The following is a 15,939-nucleotide window of genomic DNA, read 5'->3' as shown; positions in this document are numbered from 1 at the left end:
AAGGGTGGGGGTTGTCCTACGGATGAGCTCGACCCTGCCATGAGAATGCAGAGTGCATAGCACTGGCTCAGAGGTGTAATCGGGGAGATGATCACCGCCCCCATGGTCAGTTGAGTGGGAAACAGAGATACTTTTTTGAGTTGTGTTTCTGAGAATAGACATAATTCGGAATCTGTGATGAAAATATCTGTTAGCAACCAGCACTGAGTAAACATTGCCTAAACGGATGGTCCCTTGGGAGCAGCGACACTTACTGACTTGTAACTGAGTAGCGTGCCCTACACAAGACAACATAGAACAAATGAAAAGCTCCATTAACCTAATTAACCGAATTACGTTTATTCTCAATTAAGTTATAAATTTAGTTTCATCATAAATTAGCCCATTAAAAAAATACAATTCGTAATATTGTCGTTTATTTTTTCTAAAAAAGCTGCATGGAGTCTCAAGCCCCTTTTACAGGAGGTTCCTGCATTCGGGGGTTGCGTGGCGAATTCCATCGATGAGTGCACGTACGGTGCGTGGGCGGAAACCGACGTGCAGGGGCGTCACGGTGGCTATGAGATGTTAACTACCTCGCCTGGTATACAGGAGGTCGTGGGTTCGATCCCGACCCTGACGCCTGCTGCTGTATATTTGGAGTGTGCGTTTTTTCCCCGTGGTCGCGTCGTGTCTCCAGGTCCTCCGGCTTTTCCCTCCACGTTTAGAAACACGCGTTTAGAGTATTTGGCTACTATAAATTTTCACATGATAAGCCAATTCATTGCGCTATGATTTGTGGCCAGGTAGCTTCTGAAAAAGAGCTATATAGCACAGTGGTTCTTACCTGGTAAAATAAAAATTGTTTATAGTTTAATATGAAAAGTAGAATTTAACTCTGCGATCGCATAGACCAGGGGTTGGCAACCTGCGGCTCCGTAGCGGAATGCGGCTCTATACAGACCTGCTTCATGACGTAATGTATGTATGTATGTATTCACATGCATTTGAATATCGAGTTTCGTACCATATTCGAAAGAAAACGGCTTCTCTTTTGATTTTGATTGCCTTCGACGCATCGCAGTGGGTGATCTGCCTTTGCTCCTTCACAGGTTGAAATGGAAAATAACGGTCTTCAGGCACACCTGCAGGAATGCCAGAAGGCCCTGGCACAGACGGAAGAGACTCTCAGCAATCAGCGAGAACTTCTCAACCAAGTGACTCATTTCAAGGGTGACAGCAATGGAAACGTGGAGAACGGAAACCGTGGAATTTACCCGGCCGCGCCGGAACATTCCGTGGGAAACCATGGGACGGACGGCGTTAACGGCAAAGCAGCGCGGAGAGACTGCTCCGACGGGGAGATCGCTTCTCTGCAAGAAAAACTCCTGGACCTCGAGTCGCGAGAGGGCAACGTCGCGGAGAAGCTGTCATCGATGCAAGAGCGGGAGAGGAAACTGCGGGATCTGGTGAAGGTGACGCGGCAGGAGCTCAACGCGGCCCAGGAGGAATTGGTGCTGTTCAGCGAGGACCTTGCCAACATCTACAACCGCGTGTGCATGCACAACAATGAAATGCCCGAGCGCGTCATGCTGGACTACTACAAGAACGGCGGCGGAGAGGAGCCCAGCGCCGTGGAGGGCGACGCCGACTCGTCGCACGACGGGCCGCCCGGCCCTCTCCGCCCTGCCGCGATCGCCGATCCTCCCGGCGGCCCCGGCGCGGTGCCGCCGTCCCCGCTGTCGTCGGTCCGGGCCGAGCCCATGGGCGTCGGCAGCCTGACGGCCGTCATCCGTTCGCAGGCGAGCCGCCTGCAGGGCGCCGTGGAGCGCGCCCTCGAGGTGTCGTGCCAGCGGTCGGCGGCGCGCGACGAGGAGGCGCTCTCCGCCGGCAAGGACAAGGGGGCGCTGGCGCAGGAGGTGCTGAAGCTCAAGTCGCTGCTCAACACCAAGCGCGAGCAGATTCAGACGCTGCGCATCGTGCTCAAGGCCAACAAGCAGGTCGGCTCATGTCCCCCTTCACCCCCCTAGCCCCTACCGCCCCCACCCCTCCCCCGTTGGTGTCTCGCGGTCTTTTGAATTCAGTAACGAGAGCAGGCTGGTTGGGCACCAAAACGGTGTTGTGGATAGTTTGGGGACCATTGGTGAGAGTTTAAGTAAAACAAAACACCTTATTGTCTCTTGACTGCCATTCTTAAACACGTTATTGTTCGTTTTAACGTGAGGTTAGAAACACTCACTTCGTCTGTGCTCTCCAGTTGCCTGGGCAAAAAAGTGGTCGAAGTTTTGCTCAATGCTGGCCAGTTTCCTCGAAATCTTGATCAATTAAATTAAACTAATGCAGCTGGGGGGGAGGGGGTGGGGCAATCTCACGAAAACCTTGGCGGGTGCGGTCTGGACAATGCAGGGGCCGTCAATGCTGCCTTGAATATGCGCTTTCCTTTTGATTTAAAGCTTTCGTGAGTGCAGGGATTCATATTATTGGTTCTTTCGGTAAAGTCACGTAGAAGGGAAACAATACAATAATAAAAAATATAAAACAATAAAATTCTCACGACGTTTCGACTGCAACACAAGCAATCATCATCAGGTGTGAAAACCACAGCAAAAAAATTTGAAAAAAGTGGCGGTTATTTTTAACGTTAGCACCACGGAGAGCGATTTGACAGTTTGTTCAGATGGACGAGTCCATCTATGTTCGGAAAAGAGGAGGGGGAGACGAAAATAATGGATGCGGTCTGAAAGGTGGCTTTTTTGTGGTTTTCACACCTGATGATGATTGCTTGTGTTGCAGTCGAAACGTCGTGAGAATTTTATTGTTTTATATTTTTATTATTGTATTGTTTCCCTTCTATGTGACTTCACCGAAAGAACCAAGAATATGTGCTTTCCGGTTAACTGCGACTTGATAAAAACAAGATAAACAGACTTCCCCTAGCTTCGCCGTCAGTAGGTGGGCTTGTGCAGGACGCGTCGCCGGAAGGGTCCGAGGTGAACGGGTGATGATGTTTACCGGCTGGCAGCCGAGGAATGGAAACGCGTCCGCGAGGAAGTCCATCCGAGGGGTAGACGTTGCGATGAGAACCGACTCTCCGTGCGGATTGTCACACGTCGCGGGATCGTGAGAGACGGCGACAGCTTCGGGGTGGCCGCCGTTGTCCAGCAGCGGAGGGGCACGCGTTCCGACGAGCCCGCGGAGCGAACGAACGTGACCCTCCTTCTTTGGTTCTTTCGGTAAAGTCACGACGTAGAATGCGAATAAAATAATAAATTGATAAAATGAAATAGCGCGGTAAAATTCTCACGAACGTGACCCGCGATGTCGTTGTCCGTCGCAGACCGCGGAGGGTGCGCTCTCCAACCTGAAGAGCCGATACGAGAACGAGAAGTGCCTGGTGATGGAGACGGTGGTCAAGATGCGCAACGAGCTGAAGGCTCTCAAGGAGGACGCGATCACCTTCTCCTCGCTGCGCAACATGTTCACCACTCGGTGGGGAAAGCACGCTGGCACCTGTAGTCCATCCATCCACCCATTCGTTTGTTCGAAACTAAACGATGAACATACGCAAAGCAGGTATCTGTGTACATATGTTGGAACGTCTTTGGCACCGCACGTAGCCAACCGTGCTAATCAGCGGTGCGGGGGGAAGGACGACAAAGTAAACACAGAAGGCTGTTCTAAAGGAATTAGTTTTTAATCGGCAATGGAATCTGCGTAGCTCTTTGTCAGAAGCGACCCAGCCACAAATGACAGCCCAGCAAAGTGGCTTTTCACGTGGAAATTTATCACGGACAAATGCTCGAAACGCATGTCGACTTTAAACGTGCAGGGAAAAGCCGGAGGACCCGGAGAAAAATCCACGTGACCACGGGGAGAGAGAGAGACGTGCAAACTCCAAATATACAGCAAGCATTACGGTTGGGATGAAACCCACGACCTCCTGTATACCAGGCGAAGCAGTTAACATCTCACCACCGCTGCACAACCTTAATTCATTTAACCCCTTGATCATCCATTCATTCAATCGCTCAATTTGAATAATAAACAGAGCAGCCGTCGCCCCCTCCTGCAACAACTTGGAAGTTTTTTTGGGTTTGATAACGTAAATATATAAATGTGTTGTTAAACCCGCCACCGCCCGACAACTAGCTTCATCAGGTGACAGCCATATTTGTGGAGAAGTATAACTGTTTCGTTCCTTATATAGAGGCGTAGATGTGTATAAGGAACTGTTCGACTTCTCCATAAATCTGGCTGTCGCCTGATGAAGCTAGTTGTAATTACTGACGAAACGTCGTTCTCAGATTGTAAATGTTGTGGCTTGGCTCTCCAACACACCGGTGTTGCTGTACTAGTGACGAATTGGCCACGTTCTGTTTACGTGACAACCCTTACTAGTTGGCTGTGTCGGGTGGTGGTGGGTTTTAACGACACATTTATATATTTACGCGATCTAACCCAATAAACCTCTATTATGGATGATATTGGTCGCGAAAGCCTACGTGTTAAACAAACTTTGAAGGTTAACTCTTGACTTAAAGCTTTCGTGACTGCAGGAATTATTATTATTGGGTCTTTCGGTAAAGTCACGTAGATAGGTTCAAAGAAAATAACTAAAAAAAAAATTGTTTTGTTATTTTTGGTTATTTTCTTTGAAATAATCTACGTGACTTTACCGAAAGACCCAGGAATATAACTTGGAAGGTGCCTCCGTGACCAATTTCTAATGCGATTCGGTGAGGCTTTCCTGACTAAAACAAGATGAATAATCATCAATGTCATCTACTAAAGTCTTCAAGTCAAGTCAGAAAATAGTATTAGTGATGACGATTGTGGCGGGAATGATCGTGATAATGGTGATGATGATGATGATGACAGTGGTAATGCTGGTAATCATGATGGTAGTGATGATGATGATGGTAATAACGGCAGTGATAATGGTAGTGATGATCGTGATGATAATGAAGGCAGTAATTAAATAAGGGGGTTTACTCAAAGTCTTTCTTCAAACACACAAAGGGGTGACAGCCCCTTGTGATGGCCACCGCATCGCGCTCAGATGCCCTTCTGCGGCCTTCTGGAACGCTCTTCCTTCCGATATTAGGAAGCCACTGGAGCTATGCACTCTTGAATCACGAAGATTGAAAACTCGTTTCTTTAGAACAGCTTTTTGTGTCTAGTTCATTGCCCTTCCCCCCCCCCCCCGCCCCGCACCTCCGATTAGCGTGGTCGCCTCATGTACGGTGTGAAAAAAGTTCAACATGCGTACGTGCAGAGCCAGAGCAGAGCGCACGATAGGCAAGCGCGCATCTCGCCGTCACTCGTCCCCGTCCATGCGCTCACCATCTCTCCACGTCAACCGCGACACGTGCGTCGCCGTGAGTCACAACCCGGCCCGCGCCACCCGCGTTTTAACGAGGTGGCGCTCGCTACAGGGCCGGCCGCGCTCCTGTGTGCCTCCCACCTGGCACACCCCCCCCCCACCTCCCCGTCCCCCCCCCCCAGGTGCGACGAGTACGCGTTGCAGCTGGACGACATGCAGCGCCAACTGCTGGCGGCGGAGGACGAGAAGAGGACGCTCAACTCGCTGCTGCGCATGGCGATCCAGCAGAAGCTGGCGCTGACGCAGCGCCTCGAGGACCTGGAGATGGGACGGCCGGAGCACGGCCGGCACGCTCACCACCCCGGCCACACCAAGGTGCGCCCCGGGCCACCTTCCTCCCCTCTCCCACCCGAGCATCGGTGATCATCCTCCTCCTCCTCGGTGATTGATTTCTCACGAGGGGTCTGACTGGTTGCCGGGAGCACCGTGGCGAGTGGCCACAGCCATGGCCGTATTATTCAAGAGACCGCGGTAGGCACTGTGCCTCGTGCCTACGAAAACTAAAGGACCTATGGAAAAAAAAAAAACGTGACCATGTTTTTGTTGTTGTTGTTTGTGTGATAAAATATTTTAACCAACATATTTTCTTGAAAAAATATATTTACATAGCAAGAATAGGCACAGTGAATATACAAAGAGGCAGCATAGTCATGTCAATCGTTTTTTTTTTCATAAGGTGAGAGACATTAACACAGGAGCAATAAGATCTTAAAATCGTTTTTCGTTGTGCAATTTCATTCTCAATCGGGAGTAGTGCAAGTGAAGACAACGCGTTATCACTGAAGTTATCACTGACATTATCACTGAAGTTATCACTGAAGTTATCACTGAAGTTATCACTGAAGTGCCTAGGGCCTGCAGGAACCTTAATTATTTTCTTCGATTCCATGAATGAGTTTTTGGTAAATGTGGGAGGAATCCGTAGGAACCAGAGCAAACCAGGAACATCGCTGTGGTATGCGAGGGGGTGGCAGGCAGCATCCTCACGTCGACAGCACCACATGTCAAGCCCTGGAAGCCAATCACCCATCCAGATTAGCGCGCAGGCTTTCGCGACCAATATTATCCATAATACAGTTGTTTTGGGCTAGATCGCACAAATATAAATGTGTCGTTAAACCCGCCACCACCGACACAGCCAATTAGTAAGGTTTGTCACGTAAACAAAACATGCCAATTAGTTACTAGTTGAGCACACCGGTTGTGTGTTGGGAGAGTAAACCCACGACAACATATACAATTCGAGGACCGTGACATTTCGCCGTTAATTACAACAACCGGCATCATCAGGCGACAGGAAGAGTTGTGGAGAAGGCCTCTTCCTGCTCCGGTCTTAAATAGATACTAACCAGACCAGACCCAGGGTGATTTGTTCGTACGTTTAAGCCGCGATGCAGGTTTCAGCATTTCGCGGACAACTAACTGTTGCTTGTGTCTTTGACAGTGCTGAGTGGCCATCGATGAGGTGCGAGGGCTCTCAGACTTAACAGCACAAAGGTCACGACCTTCGTGCTCCGCCCGACGGTTCGTTGCCTCGGTTGCAGAGGCTCGCGCGCTTGGAACCGCGGACGTTGAAAGAGACCCCCCCCCCACCCCCGCTCCGTGAGATTATTTGACAAAGGGCGGGCCTCGATTGCCGGCGTCACGGCCCAAATGAGTCAAGTGAGAAGAATTACCTTGCAAATGACTCCGTCGGGAGACACGGCAGCAGTGAAGTTGCCCCCCACCCACCGCGAACGTTAACAAGACCCTGCTGAAGAGTGTTGAGACTCGATGAAGCATGCCAGAGTTGACTAAGTGTGTCATTATTCGTGCAAATAAATAAATCACGAACAATTATCAGAACGTACCAAAGACGAAGGGGCTACTGCATTTTCCTGCATAGATTTCAATATTGTTTTTAATACGTGTAAGATATATATATAAAACAATTGTTGACACCTGCTAATCAAACACCACATTTATATGAAGCCATTGGAGGTACTCCTAGAGTATATGTGTATGTTAAAATTAAAAGGCTTTAATGTATACCCCCACGAGTTAGCATTAATGATTGTGTGGTATTTATTGAAATTAATTTCGTAACTTCAAAGCAAATTTGAAAGTACATTTTGCACACTTGTTCCAATATTGTACGGCAATTATGATTATTACTATTCAACGACCCGAAATGTAATCCAAAGTGCTGAGTCTTTCCCAGGGCTAAATTTCGACCTGAGCTGGCTGTCACGTGGTATGATACACAAAATATTCAACGCCCCGCCCCCCTCCCCACCCGCTCCGCCCACCCCCTCCTCACCCCCCGCCCCCCCACTATGACGAGTCTACATGATCGTCTACATTGTAGACTGCCAGTACACTCACTCAGGTTCAGTTTAATAACCATTGATACAGTCTACATTATAGACTGCCAGTACACTCACTCAGGTTCAGTTTAATAACCATTGCTACAGTCTACATTAGAGACTGCTAGTACGCTCACTCAGGTTCAGTTTAATAACCATTGCTACAGTCTACATTATAGACTGCCAGTATGCTCACTCAGGTTCAGTTTAATAACCATTGCTGCAGTCTACATTATAGACTGCCAGTACGCTCACTCAGGTTCAGTTTAATAACCATTGCTGCAGTCTACATTATAGACTGCCAGTACGCTCACTCAGGTTCAGTGTAATAACCATTGCTACAGTCTACATTATAGACTGCCAGTACACTCACTCAGGTTCAGTTTAATAACCATTGCTACAGTCTACATTATAGACTGCCAGTACACTCACTCAGGTTCAGTTTAATAACCATTACTACAGTCTACATTATAGACTGCCAGTACGCTCACCAGCTTAAAAACCAAGCTACAGTCTACCAGGCTACAGTCCACATTATAGACTCCCGGTACGCTCGCTGTTTTATTATTTTTTTCTATCTCAGTGACTTCACCGAAAGAACCACAACATACGGGGCAACAGGTGATTGAGCACAGCATTGATGTGTACCGGTGCTTTCTGTTGCGCGTAGTCACTTTTAAGATGTTTTTCTTGTTAATGTTTTTTTTTGGTTTGTTGCGGTTGCACCCGATTCAAGAGCCGAATGGCTCACAGGGCTACACCTAATAAATGAACTATGGAACTGATGGTTTGGAGGGGGGGGGGGATAAGGTCTTAGCTGCCTGGGCCCTACATTTTTGCTAGCCATCGAACAAAGACGGTCGCCGCAGGAACCGCTTCTTCTCCTTCCGATATTAGGAGGCCACTGGGACTATGCGATTTTAAATCTCGACCGAAAACTCATTTCGTTTAGAACTGCTGTTTTTTTTGTTGCGTTCAGTTCGTCGTCCCTTCCACCGCACCTCCCGACGAGCACGGCCGTCGGCGGCTACGTACGGCGTGAAAGAAGTTCAACAGACGTACGAGTACGCGCATTTGAACGCTGCGTTTCCAGAGTGGGGGGGGGGGGGGTTGTCCTCATTGGGAACCGGAACGTGCGAAACCTACCCCGGTAATTCAGCACGAGGCGGCGCTAGGGGACCTCGCAACGCGACCGAGCGAATTGGCGAGGGTGTGATTTGTTTGAAATCGACAACACTGAAGTGCCCCCAAAACTCACCGCTTAAGAGGCGACGAATTTGCACAAAACAGGGATCGACGGCGTGTCTTGGGGGGGGGGGGGACCGCGAAAAGCCGTGACACTTCCAGGGCCAAATAAATCTGAGAAACCTCAAGTGGCTCAACAACTGTTTTTTTTTCCGTGTGGAATTCCCTGCAATGATTTTACCTGCTGCTGCCTCGGCTTAAAGAAGGTCGCGTGGTTTTTGTTGTTGTTGCGAGTGCATGCGTGCAAGTTGGCAGGTGAGTTGGTGAAATTGCTCACGGTTATGTAAAACTATTCTACAGTAAATTTATGTCAACATGGTGGTCCAAATGTCTTGTGACACTCCCCCCCCCCCCCCAAATTAACTGACCCCTAATGTTTTTTTTCCCCGTTGAATATTCATGTCTGTTTTAAATAAACCTTCAATAAATATTAAGTCTTAGAGAATTACATGGGGGGGGGGGTGGGGGGGGAGGTCACAAGACATCTGAGCCACCCTGTACAACGTGCCTCCCACGGAGGCGCCCGCGTGGCAGCTGTGAACATGTTGACGAATGTGCTGTAGCGTACTGATGAGCCCTAACGAGGACGAAACCGGTCTACAGTTGCGTCTCTCTGTTGCAATGCGACCCGCTGTTGGGATGGCCACGCGTTCTCAAACTCTCCCGAGTCGGCGGTCCTAAACGACAACGCCGATCGCACGGTCAGCATTCGTTGTTGTAGCCTGCTGGTCTGGAGAAGGCGGAGAAAGGGAGCTGTTGTACATCAGACGTTGCCCGCCTTTCTGCGTTGTTAAATCTACTCGATTTTTGTTGGTCTTGTGATTGGGGGTTTCTCCCCACCCCCCCCCCCCGTCATTTACAGATTTGAATTACTGTGCACAAGCGCCTTAAGCAATGGGACGCAATGTTGATGCACAACACTGACATTTGTCCTTTATAGACAGATGCTTAACTAAGCCTGTATGGCTTTTTGTACTTGCGTCACGACTTTAATCATAGAGATATGGCGTAAAAGCCAGGTGTGTGTGTGCACTGGATCTCTCTCTCTAATCTAGAATGGAGGGGGTTTTTTCAACTCAGAATGTTTTTTTTCTGATTTTCCATTCAAATTTGCTTTAATTTGTACCTCACTACAAGTCAAATATTAATTGCCCACAAATTAGTGGAAATGTTTTCAAACCCCTAAATTCTGTTCTCTTAGAATAATGTGTCTCGTGCTCAAAATACATGCGTGGAATTACGGCTATATAAAAAACAAACAATATCTTTGTTTTTTTCTTTGGTTCTTTCGGTAAAGTCACGTAGAATGAGAATAAAATAATAAATAAAATAACACAATAAAATTCTCATGACGTTTCTATTATTCTCATTCTACGTGACTTGTCCGAAAGAACCAAAGAAGATGAATCCTTGCAGTCACGAAAGCTTTTAATCGAAATATCTTTGTTCACAATTCTACACGTGTGTACAAACGCTGCGATTGAATATGCACACAGCTCAGAATTCACACAGGCGAAATACTCTTCAAACACGGATTGTCCAAACATTTAAGTTGTATCGCCATCCTGACAAAAAAAAAGTGAAGAATGAGTGACGCTTTCTTGGAAAAAGCTTATTTTGCATTTCCCTATTACATACAGTATGTTTGAATCAAGTGGCGCGGTGGGGCGTTCGTTATGCTTCGTTAAACCCAGCATTATGACTGAGTTTGATTCCTGGCCACGGCTAACATCAGTGGCGAATTCTATATGAACCGGCCCCACCCTCTTCAATGACCCACACCGACCAGCGTGGTGAAGTATGGCCAAATAAACCCCATGACTGATGCAGCAATGGGAGGCCGTCCTCCCGTCTAACGATTGACTAAAGCGCTGCTAATTGTTATTGATGTTTTGGATTCATATCACTGCAATAAATATGATACATTTACATATCAAAAGAGTGACCCCCAAATAGTGACGATCCATCTGATGGCGTAGGTATTTCATTAATTGTGGTCCCTACTTTCAAAAAACGTGCAAAAAAAATTCGTCGGTAGTACAGCAACACCCCGGTTTACGTCGGGGATACGTTCCTGAAAGGCGCAATGACGAATATAGAAGCGACGTAAATCGAAGCGATTGACAGAGTAGGTGGTGGTGGTGGTGTTGGTGGAGGCAAAGGCTGAGAAACGACGGATAACGAGAGAGTAACGGACGGTGCCGTCCAAGCGACGTGAGTGCGGGGTTTTGGGGCGACGCAAGTCGGGTAGGAGCGGTGTTGATGATAAAGTGACGACGTGTTTGCGAGATGACGTCACAGGGGGAGACGCAAATCGGGGAATTGCCGTAACCTGCCCTAAAGTTGGTCCTCGGTTCGTACAATTGATAGGGCTTCAGTCTCGCCCCGTGAGTGCGTTCATCCAACGGGGGGCAGCCCATGGGGTGCTGATGCACTCGCGAAGCCACTTTGCAAGTTCACCTCTCGAGTTGAATATTCGGTCGCCAGTTAGTCGATTGGCAACTTCTGTGTGGTGGGGGTATGGATATCCTCTCCAGGGGTCTATCGAGAACTCCCTCGAGCTGAGGGCTTTTCACCAGCAGTGGCTCGAGCAAGCCATTTCAGGGCTGTGACTTTACCATGCTAAAGATGTTTTTTTGGTTTTGTTTTGTTTTGTTACGTTATTATGATTTAGCCGAGTCGATCTGCATTGACTGCTTACCCGCTGTAGTTCTCATTTTTGTTATATATATAAAGTGTGCAGTGTAACAACGTTACGAGTTGTCACCAATTACCGCATGGGCTTTCGACAACAATATATAAGGCTGCTTATATATATAACAACAAACAAAAAGTTGTACCGTATTGTCGGCCAACTTTCTGGTTTCCCTTTCCGAAGTCTGCGAGGCTGGATTCCCGTACCGACGCGTCGGAGAGGTGTGGAGCGATTCAGCCGCTCGGCGATTCGCCGAATGAGCCTCGCTTCGTCGTCAACAGCCGTGATCTGTCCACTGATGGACGAAGCTTCCCTCCCAAAGCGTCGCCGTCTCTCGCCGTGTAACGGATTCACCGTGACACGTGCGCATGAGCTGAATGAAGGGATTAATGATGTACGCATGTTATGTTGAAATTCTTTCGCTCCGTTCGTAGCCCACCGTCCTAATCAGAAGTAGGCCTTCGTCCAGCAGTCTCTATTGACAATCGGCTGTAAACTATGCTCGACAAATTGACAGGCGTTGGTTATTGCACATGCGATTTGTTGAATGCATCCTCAAGCTTAATAATCGATATCAATCGATGAATAATCACACCCATGATGTGCTGGTTTATGTAAAGCAAACGTACTCACGTGAATTTGATTGTCGTAAAATAAACGTCTGCCTTGGGTGGTATTAAACCTCGGCTATTACAGTAATCGGGATGCTTCCGTGGAGTAATGGTGAGCTCGGTGCACTTGCAAATCCAGAGGTCACCAAGTTCGATCTCTTAGCGCGGCAGTTGAGACGGCGGTACATTATTATGGTCGGCACAATGCTTCTTAAACCCTTCCGCCGCTGACCAACCAGCACGATCGGCTACGAAACTGCACGCAAGAAGTTCAACACTCACACACACACAGAGTCGGTGTGAATGGGACCAGCACAGCCAGTCCATCCGTAAGGGGTATAACGCGTGGCTACTCCCACCTCTTGCAACATTTCAAGGCGCCTGGTTTAGCGTGGAAGATTGGACCAAAGAACGTCATTCTCTTTTAGGCACTCTCTAGAGCCCCCCCCCCCCCTATAGTGGAGGATAGTCTGGCAGCAGTGGCATGGGCAAAGCAATTGCCGGGCTGCACCTTTGCCTTTTACAACTGTAATGTACATACATATATAATGTAACATAGCCTAAGCAATGTATAAAGGATAGTACGTTTACTGTGTGATTTACAAAACAGTTGCCTTAAAGAAACTACATTTGTATATTTTGTATTTGGGTGCATGCGATGGAAGTGCAGTATTTTGTAACTCTAACTTAAATTTTGCAATAAACGCTCTGTGCTTTGGCGATTCCCCGTGGGATGTTTTGTTTCATTTCAAAAGTTAATGATAGTAAGACCGTTCATTCGACACACGAACATCTGTGGAGCTAAAACAATCGCGAAGGTTCTAACAATCTAATTGTATCCGCCAGTCATCTCAGTCTGTTGCCTCACAGGGTTTGTCTCGTGACCCTGCCAAATAACCTTTGTCACTCTAGGTGGGACTCATAGGGCAAGCACCACAGCCTTATACAGTGGCATGGTGGCGAAATGATAACTACCTCGCCTGATATGTAGGAGGTCGTGGTTTCAACCCTGACCCTGACGCCTGCTGTATATTTGGAGTTCGCGTGTCTCTCGTGGTCGCGTGGATTTTTCTCCGGGTCCTCCGGTTTTTGCCTCCGCATTTAAAAAGACATGCGTTTAGAGTATTTGGCTGCTATAAATGAGCATGTGTTAAGCCACTTCGTTGAGCTGTCATTTGTGTGGCCAGGTCACTTCTGAAAAAAAAGGTCAGTAGGACTTACTGTACCTGGTGAGATAAAAAAAAATTGAAGTTTAAAGCGTGTCTAGAGGCATGGGTGTGCTTCCGGCTTATTGGCCAATCTGCGCAGTCATTAATGACCCGGTCGAGACCATCATCCCCCAACACTTGAGAACATTAGTTTGATCACAGGCGATTAATCACAGGTGCTTGGACTGGAACGCACCAACGTATACGAGTTAATAAAATGGAAAATTGTAAGCAGGCTACAGTAGGGCAGTTGCAACCATGCAACCCAAGCTATGGAACACCACAGTAAACCCACTGTGGTCTACGCTCCTTCAACGGAGGAGGAGGAACAGCAAGAGCACACGAACTCTCTCTCGTCTGAAGCCCTCTCGTCGTGACCAGCAGACCTCGAAATTGGCATTTAGCTCCTGAACATATCTGTGCCGTCATATGCAAGAATAGTATGGCAGCTCGTGACAACGAAGGGTGATTATTGATGACCGAGGCTGTGAAATTGGTGCGGCAATGTTTTCGTAAAAATTCATGGCCGTGGTGTGGGTAAAAAAAAAAAAACGATTCACGTAAAGTTCATGAAAGGCCAGTGCATTTTTGTATTAAATAGTCGCAAGTATTTACGCATTTATAATAAATGCAAACTTCTCATAACTGTTTAGCAGTTTGATGTACAAAAAAAAAAAGGAAAACCAAAGTGGCAAGTTTAAAGCGGTTCACCGCTTGTCGCAGTGCTTTACGGTTTGGAAATCCCAGCGGCCGCCCTGGTGAATGCTGCGGTCTGTGTGCAGTAGCCGCCACGACGCGTGGTGTGCTTCACGGTGGACGTCATAGATGCCACGACGCCGTTCGCAAGAGTAAGGCCGTCGCGTGCCGACGTCGGTGGCTCACATTTTCCGGATCTTAAAAAAAAATGACACCACAAATGACTTGAAGGTCTCAGAGCTCAGAGTACGCCGCGGGGTGTCAGGCTCCGTGTACCCCCGCGTAAGCGCGAATTCGCCTAAGTTGGGGGTTCGCCTTTACGAGTGCAGTATATAAAATGGAAACATACACTGTTATATACTACTATATTACATTGCACTACTATATTACTCTATACTCTATGACTAAAATTACTATATTACTATACACTACAATATTAATCTTGATTTGAAGCTTTCGTGACCGCAGGAATCCACACTCTGTGGTTCTTTCGGTAAAGTCACGTGGGTAGAAAAATAAAATAAAACAATCGCAATCGCAACACACAAGCGTCCATCATCAGGTGGGAAAGCATGGTCTGCTGCTGAGGCAGACTGTTATAAAAAGGTTTGAAATGGGTGTAGCCCAAGGGTCATAAAGAAGTGGCCGGGGCTAGTGATGTTAATGTGAGAAATTAGCATGAAACCACTATATTACTCTACACTACTATATTACTATACACTACTATAATACTAAAACTACTATATTACTGTACGAATGTAGTATATAAAATGTAAGAGTGTATATAAAATCTATATAAATGTACATGAATGTTTAATAAAGTACAATACTCTACAGTAAACGTTTCACGAATCATCAGTAGCATCCAGGTCAGATAGAACACTTTATTACTATTATTAACACTTTATTAGATCACTAGAGATTTGTTTGGACTCGTTTCTTGCGCGGGCGATATGGCTGCAAGCCCTCAAATCCAAGTCCGCGTGGTTTGACTCCTCGCTTACCGCCCTGCGCGAGTAGCGAAATCACGAGTCACAAAGTGTCAGGATTGATCGGGGGGGGGGGGGGGGGGGGAGTCGGTCGCGTATGAGCGGGTCCGAGTACTCTGAGCCAGCGTACTCTCAGACCTTCTTGCTCTCCACTGGAATATGCATTACTACCCCCCTCCCACTGCAAAAAAAAAGACTTGGCAAGACCCTGCTAAAAAGGAGTCGTGAGGCTCACTGTGGTTTTCCTGGGTAAACAAATACAATATTAACAAAAAAAATCTGATGTTTTCTTGGCATTTTGAATCGATTCGGGGAAAACTCATTGAGAAATTAGGTTACGGTGGAATTTTTGTTAAATATTTGCCAGAATAGGTTAAATAAGTAATAAAAAAACGTTTTTTTTTTAAAAACACGCTTTTTTTAAATGTACTAGTAATGGAAGAACTCCACGACTCCTGGAAGTGGCCCTGAATCTCGTCACAACGTAAGGAGGCCGTGGTCAAATACAGCCAGCGTCAGTTTACCGTGGACAAACAGACCCAAGCCAAAACATGACATATATATATTTTTAAATGTTTGTTTTTATTTTTATGATAGAATATAGTATTGTCATCAGTATGACATAAGTATACCAAGTTTGCAGTCGATACCACATTGAGAAGTGGGTTAGAATTGAGTTCTAGATTTAATTGAGTGACAAGATTTGAGGATACAACGAAGACGACAACAGACAGTGAGTTAAATAAAAGCGTGTAATAAGGTGCAATATTGGGCACCTGTTTTGTATC

General features: G+C 47.2%; 1 protein-coding gene across 2 annotated transcripts in view; it reads left to right on the top strand.

The window, feature by feature from the left end:
• The window catches only part of LOC116951185 (protein bicaudal D homolog 2-like), a 51,272-nt gene extending 38,292 nt beyond the window's left edge, over positions 1 to 12,980 (top strand). The window contains exons 5-8 of one of the 2 annotated variants that reach the window (XM_032969661.2): positions 1,092 to 1,979; positions 3,317 to 3,468; positions 5,485 to 5,677; positions 6,807 to 12,980. In XM_032969661.2, coding sequence (XP_032825552.2) covers positions 1,092 to 1,979; positions 3,317 to 3,468; positions 5,485 to 5,677; positions 6,807 to 6,812 — 1,239 coding nt within the window. In that variant the 3' untranslated portion in view covers positions 6,813 to 12,980. Of the gene's footprint in view, positions 1 to 1,091; positions 1,980 to 3,316; positions 3,469 to 5,484 lie in introns of both variants that reach the window. The other variant, XM_032969660.2, reaches the window with a different exon arrangement.
• The last annotated feature ends 2,959 nt before the right edge of the window (positions 12,981 to 15,939 follow it).

Source organism: Petromyzon marinus, chromosome 42, assembly GCF_048934315.1.
Source record: "Petromyzon marinus isolate PM22_M1 ecotype Great Lakes invasive population chromosome 42, UKy_Petmar_22M1.pri1.0, whole genome shotgun sequence".
Lineage (NCBI taxonomy): Eukaryota > Metazoa > Chordata > Hyperoartia > Petromyzontiformes > Petromyzontidae > Petromyzon > Petromyzon marinus.
The sequence above is the reverse complement of the archived record's forward strand: the minus strand, read 5'-3'. Positions and strand labels throughout refer to the sequence as shown.